At 39.1% G+C, this 6,266-nt stretch overlaps 1 protein-coding gene across 1 annotated transcript; it reads right to left on the reverse strand.

Moving 5' to 3' along the window:
• Nucleotides 1–719: 719 nt before the first annotated feature.
• LOC116265316 (U-box domain-containing protein 3-like) lies at nt 720–5,041 on the reverse strand. The gene is given in 6 exon segments (XM_031645868.1): nt 720–1,665; nt 1,667–1,864; nt 2,172–2,857; nt 2,988–3,083; nt 4,776–4,930; nt 4,933–5,041. Coding segments are annotated over 6 exon segments (2,085 nt in total). The 3' UTR covers nt 720–824.
• Nucleotides 5,042–6,266: the final 1,225 nt, after the last annotated feature.

Consider the following 6,266-nt stretch of genomic DNA (forward strand, 5'->3'; position numbering starts at 1 on the left):
TTGGGAAAATATGGGTTGCATGACCATAATAAAGATAATATATGTGTGTGTGTGTATTTATTTATTAATGGTTATATGCACTAAAAGATATGATGATCATGCACAAAAGTACTGCTAGTTAGACATGTTTAAGTGGAGGACATATTTTTTGTTTTTGTAATTAATATCTGTGGGGCGAACCCCTTACATTTAAGTTGCTCTGATTGACGTAGAAGATGGTGGTCTTGTGCATTTAACTGCTTTACCAGCTTAGCTTCTTTGAGTTTTAGTTGTAGAATACATACGGAACAGAGCAATGCATTTAGCATATTTCGGTTAATTGGCTCAGTTAAGTTGAAAATGAAAATGATCAACTGACTCAATAAACTTAACATGGTTCACTTACGAATTTGGTAACTCATACGAAAGCTTGACAAGCCGTGAAGATGCACTAACACTATCAGAAACCCGACTGTTACAAGAAACAAGTATTTTAAAACTAGATTTGTTACTGAAACGAGTTATCTAACATGTTCCTTGTGTCGTGCAAATGGGCCACTAGATGGTCAACTGAGAGGGGAACCTACTTTGTCTAAGTGAGCTCATTTTTTATATTTTTCCATGGCCAAGCCGGGGTTAAGCAGCCTTCTACCAGACTATGCAAAAAGATGAACCCTGGGTGTCAAATTCTTAACCTCCTCCAACTCAAAAGTCTTAAGCAGACTCCATAGCCAGGTGTACGGTGCTCTTGTTGGCATGCAGCTGGAACATGCCTTCCAAATTCATTGGCCTTGATACTAGAGTTCTGAAATGGAACGACCAATTTTTTTACTTGGTCGTCCAACTCAATCTGCATGGTGTTTTAAGGCTACTCTATGGAACATGAAAATCATGGAAGAACACATTACCTTCTCTTTTGCTCTTAGTGTGCCTGACTGAGATAATGCGACCAGTGGGGGCACAACTCCTTCCTGCAACACCAGGCTGGAGTAACTCTGGCTATTAATGCAAAGATGCAACAAGGCGGCAGCTGCAGTCTCTTTACCCCTTTGAGATCCAAACGCAACAACCTCTGCTAATGCTGGAATCCCACCCTCCTCGCAAATAGTTGATCGGCCTTCTGGGGTCATTGATAGATTTGCCAAAACGACAAAAGCTTTATCAATCATTCCTGCTTCTGGATCCATCACGAACTCCACGAGCAACTTGACAGCACCTGCCTGGATTATGCTTGCTTTGTTCTCATGAAAGATGGATAGATTAAAGAGTGCAGTGGCTGCATCTTTCTTTCCTCTAAGGGTTCCTTTACCAAGAAGTTCAACCAACGGACAGATAGCGCCAGATCTCCCACTCTTGGCCTTGTATTCCTCCATAACTGAGAGGCTAAACAAAGTTGCAGCAGAGTTTTCTTTGGCTTCAGAATTTCTTGTTTTCAAGATATGAATGAGAGGTTCAATCACATATGCTTCAGCAATTCTACATTTGTTTTCATCATTTATCGACAAGTCCAGAAGTGCTGTCCCTGCATTTTCCTGTGTCTTTTTATCTTGAGAATATAATAGAAAAACTAATGGAGCTATAGCTCCACATTCTGCAATCATTACCTGGCTTTCCATATTATACTTTGCCAAAAGCCGAAGCTCTTCTGCTGCTGCCGTTTGTGATCCAATTGATTGGCTATGAAGTTTCAATCAATTTTTTAAAATGTTCAACAGTTGTTGAAGCTGAGGCATCCTCACGTCTATAAGATGGAAGTGAAGATGCATGCTTTCGAGGAACAGTACTATCACCAGCCTGTGCCTGGTTTCCTGAATTATGCACTCGTCCAGGCAACCAAGTGGGGGAAACATGACGGAAAGATGTAATTTCTCCAGGGGCCTCATTGCTATCGTACTTGCCTCAAAACCTGGTTGCTTCATTCGAATCTTCTGTACCCACTGCATGACTATACTCAATGCTAGAAATGGCACTTGACAGTGATCAGTCTGGCTATGGTCACTGGATTGGTCACATGATGAAAGGTTGCTGGGTTTACTTTCTGATACCACCATACTTGGAATTCCTCATCGCATGCCATGACTCCCTTTCTTCTCTACGTAAAGGAGTTTCCATTTTGAAACGATAACAGTGCCATCTTTCTGAATTGACATGTTCCTAACTCTTTGAGAAATTGAACTGTGATCACTCAATACTTCATTGCTGCCAAGTACTGATTGGCTGTATACAGGGCCTCATCAGACCTAACACTCCTATCGCGTGGAAGGGCTTTACTATCTCGAGAATCCAAGACTGTTGAAGGAACATTAGGGTATGAATGCTGGTGATCTACTGACATGAAGGAAGGGAGGAAAAGAACATTGTTCATCTCACACCAATTCAGAATAAGTCCCTTAACTGTGTCATTAGGAATGAGATCACAGTGAGCAAGTGATTGGCGTGTCTTCGGGCAAGTTCTTAAGCCATAGTCAAGCCACTTCTGAATGAATGCCCTTTCAAATGTTTGTCCGGAGGCCACAATAACTGGATTAATCATCAACTCGATTGATAATGGGCAGCAAAAATGTGCAGGAACTGCCCTGCCATCATTAAGTCTGGATTTATTCAAACTGATGCAACCAGGAATGTGGCTGACAAGGACAATAATCTGACCAAGATAGTGCATGTCTGTTCTTTCTTTTGATAATTCAGCCTTCTCCTTTTCCTTCTCCAAAGCAACACTTTCCCTGAATAACTCCTGGTTAAATGCCAAACCACGCAGTTCCACAATTTTCATCAAATTATCTGATCGGGGTCTGAGATTGTCTCTCTGATCTCTCAGAGCTTCGATGAATTCTGATGCTTGTCCCTGTTCCATACATTGAAGTTCCTGCATACAGTGCTGACACAATTCGAATTCTATCAGATGCCATTTGTATGCAACCAGTCCTAAAGCTGTAAAAACCAGAAAAAATCAAAGTTGATAGAAGAGCATATGAAAAAAACAAACATTAATGATAATTCTATAATACCTCAATTGCAGGAGAGAGAAGCAATCTGTTCAGTACACAACAAATTCCCACAAAACTTTTTTGAACCTTCATCACCACTGGCTCACTTCTGAAGACCTGGGCAAAAAACTTCCAAGAGCTACTTCATGATTTTGGGGACAAAAGCTAGCTTATGATGTAGAGAGGTTTCACAAACAAAGATACACTGAGACGTGAAGCTTTTTACATCTTTCTCTAATGAACTCATACAACTAGGCACATGTTTCTCGAATGCACCATCAGACGTTGCATACTGGAAGCAAGAACTGCAAGCATGCAGATGCTGTAAAGGGAAAAATAACCACCCAGCACCGGATACTGTACAAAGTTCACGATCTACCACCTCATGCTAAGAAAATGGAACAGTTAAGAAAATGATGGGTCAATTTTAGTTTATGGATGTGCTATGATGCAATCCTTTCACATGATCATATGTTTATTCTCCTTTCTTATTAGCCATTCGGATCTCATCTTCATCTTCATTACTGCATTCAAGTATAAAGTTCTATTCTTCTCATGGGTGTGGGTGTGGTGTTCTACTCGACTCGGACACAGTGTCAGGTAAAGTCAATGGATTCAAGTCTATTTTTGCCCAAATATGGACCCAGTCAACCTTGAATTCAGTTCTGCCCCCTTTTTTGGGTTAAATAAAAACCAATGGGACTCTTACTCCTCTTCATTTTCACTTTGCAGGCCTGAGAATGCTCCTTTGAGTGCTTTTATAGCACATCCGTCTCTCTCTCTCTCTCTCTCTCTCTCTCTCTCTCTCTCTCTCTCTCTCTCTCTGTGTGTGTGTGTGTGTGTGTGTGTGTAGTATTTCTATCTTATAATTTTTTTTCAAAAAATAACTTCATTCTGTCAGCCAAATGAATGTTTCATTGAATGCAAGTATTTGTAATGTACTTTTTCCTGTTTCCTGAAGAAAACAGAGTTGCGAATTGTGGTGCTGTTTTTTCAACCTTTTATTTTCTGCACTGCTCTGACTGTGTTGATTTTCTCATTTTCCATAATGCAAATTATCCTATTGTTGAATGATGCATTTAAGCTTTTTAATTGGTTTATCTAAGAAAAACTTAGAAAACAAGACAAAGAATGAAGATAAGAGGTTTAACTAGCCTAAAAAAATATATGATACCTTCCAATATAATAAGCTGCAAAGCTCCTCCCCGTCCCACCTGTCTCTCTCTCTCTTTTGGAGCCCATCATATTACAAATGACATTCATTGTTCATGTTACATTTGATGACCAGACAGTAACTGAAAGTTGGTTATTCATGTTGTATTTGATGACCAGACACTAACTGAAAGCTAAGAGTGACAACTCTAACGATCTCCTGGGGTAAGAATAGGAATGACGCCCAAATCCAGTTTGCACATGTAACAAGAATTACCCCAGTACCACATCAAATGTTACAAGTCTTGGATACAACCATTGAACAAAAAGTAAGGGGTTTAACCAAAGATGTGATATGGGAAAAAACAAACAATGGTAACTACATGAGGTGTTTATGCAGTGAATGGGATTACTTCGAAGGAATGTACATAAACCGAATGCAGTTGACACAACATTCGAGGCACTTCACTTTTTAAAGGAATAAACAGATGATGGCAATGGCAGCAACTCATCAGTGATTTTCTCGGCAATGTTAGCATAACACACACAATTTTCTGAAACATATAGTTATTCAAGAAACACTTTCCGTACTGGGAAGCATTATACTAGAAGCAAGCTCCAGGTTGGCAAGCATAAAGCAAGTGAAATGGGACATACATTTAATATCTTACTCATTTTGGGATTCCAGTTTTCAATGACATCCCTGGCCTCATTAACCACCAAATCCAATTCCTTAAATTCCACAAGTATCTCCTCTTAGTGTACGTTGAACTCAATGGCCTCATCAAGCATTGGCCTCAAAAGCTTCAGATGTCAACTATATTTCTGTAGTCTTTCTGAAGTGGATCTAGTTTCATCATGGTCTGTCAGGCAACTAAATGAATATATCTAGAAATACTGTTGGCTAGAGCTTCACCAGTCATATTTCCCATCAGACCTGTTCCAAAGAAGCAACATGACAGTAGTCGCTGGACAATATCAGAACAACCTTATGATTGAAGAAACAATGCAAATGCATGCAACTAATCATGCACATGCACCACCATGAATGCATGCATGTGTTAAAGCACAACTTCATGCAGATAGTTTCTGAAACAGCTCATTCAAAAGATCTTAAGATAAAAATTACTATACATGTTTGTGCCACTTGAACAGTCATAGTAGACAGATCACCTGAATCAGATTAAACCCATAGTTTCTTAAAATTAGTAAAACAAAAAAAAAACACAATTGAAACTTCTATTGCTTTATGCAGGCTCATTATTACATCACCCTCTTTAGCTTGAAAGCTTTTCTTTTGAGCATAAGAAAGATTTGCTGACACCAACTAAATCTTCGAAGTTTAATTTTCAAAAGTGTCGGGCTTATCAAATATCAAACCTTTCAACATTAACAAGATTGACGTTCACGCTTTTTATCCAGATAATAGATTATATCTTGAATTTAATTTAAGCTAGCAATTTATGAGCAAAATACTGCAGTTCTGCTTTCCAAAACCTTCGTTCCGGGTATACGATAGATCTACATCATTTAACAAAATTTTCAAATTTTAATCAACTCTCTCAAACTCATCAAGAACCAGACCCTCCAACACCATCAAGACAACTCAAATGTTTGCCTGTACTTTTCAAACCACTTCATGGCTAGTCACGCCAATCGACATAAATAATCAGGTAAATATTATTGATCGACTTCTTCATGCACAGCTAGTTATAGTTAAGAAGGATAAAAGGATAAGGATTGAGGTAGCTTGACGCAAGGCAAGTAAACCATGAAGGCAAAAACACAAGTAATTAGGAGTCATTGGAGCAATTTACAATCATCCCCGAAAACATTGCTTAGTCAAATGAATGGACAACGTTTCGCATACACCACAGTGGAAGACATCGATGATTACTGTAAAAAGCCCATCTAATCGTTGGCGAGTCCCAAAAATAAGACTAAAAGTCTCGTGTTGTGAAAATGTACAAACCACCAATCCATCTTTCTCATTCATTGTTCAAAACCATCTACATAGCATAACTCCCAAAAATATTACTCGTTCTTGATTGTGTTTTTTTTCGGCCCCCATCGTTTTATGGAGGGCGTTCGCCAGTTCAGTGTCTTCAATGAGTTCTCCAAGAAAGTGAAAGGAGAAGCCAAGAGGTA

The sequence above is a fragment of the Nymphaea colorata genome, chromosome 12 (assembly GCF_008831285.2).
Source record: "Nymphaea colorata isolate Beijing-Zhang1983 chromosome 12, ASM883128v2, whole genome shotgun sequence".
Taxonomy (NCBI): domain Eukaryota; kingdom Viridiplantae; phylum Streptophyta; class Magnoliopsida; order Nymphaeales; family Nymphaeaceae; genus Nymphaea; species Nymphaea colorata.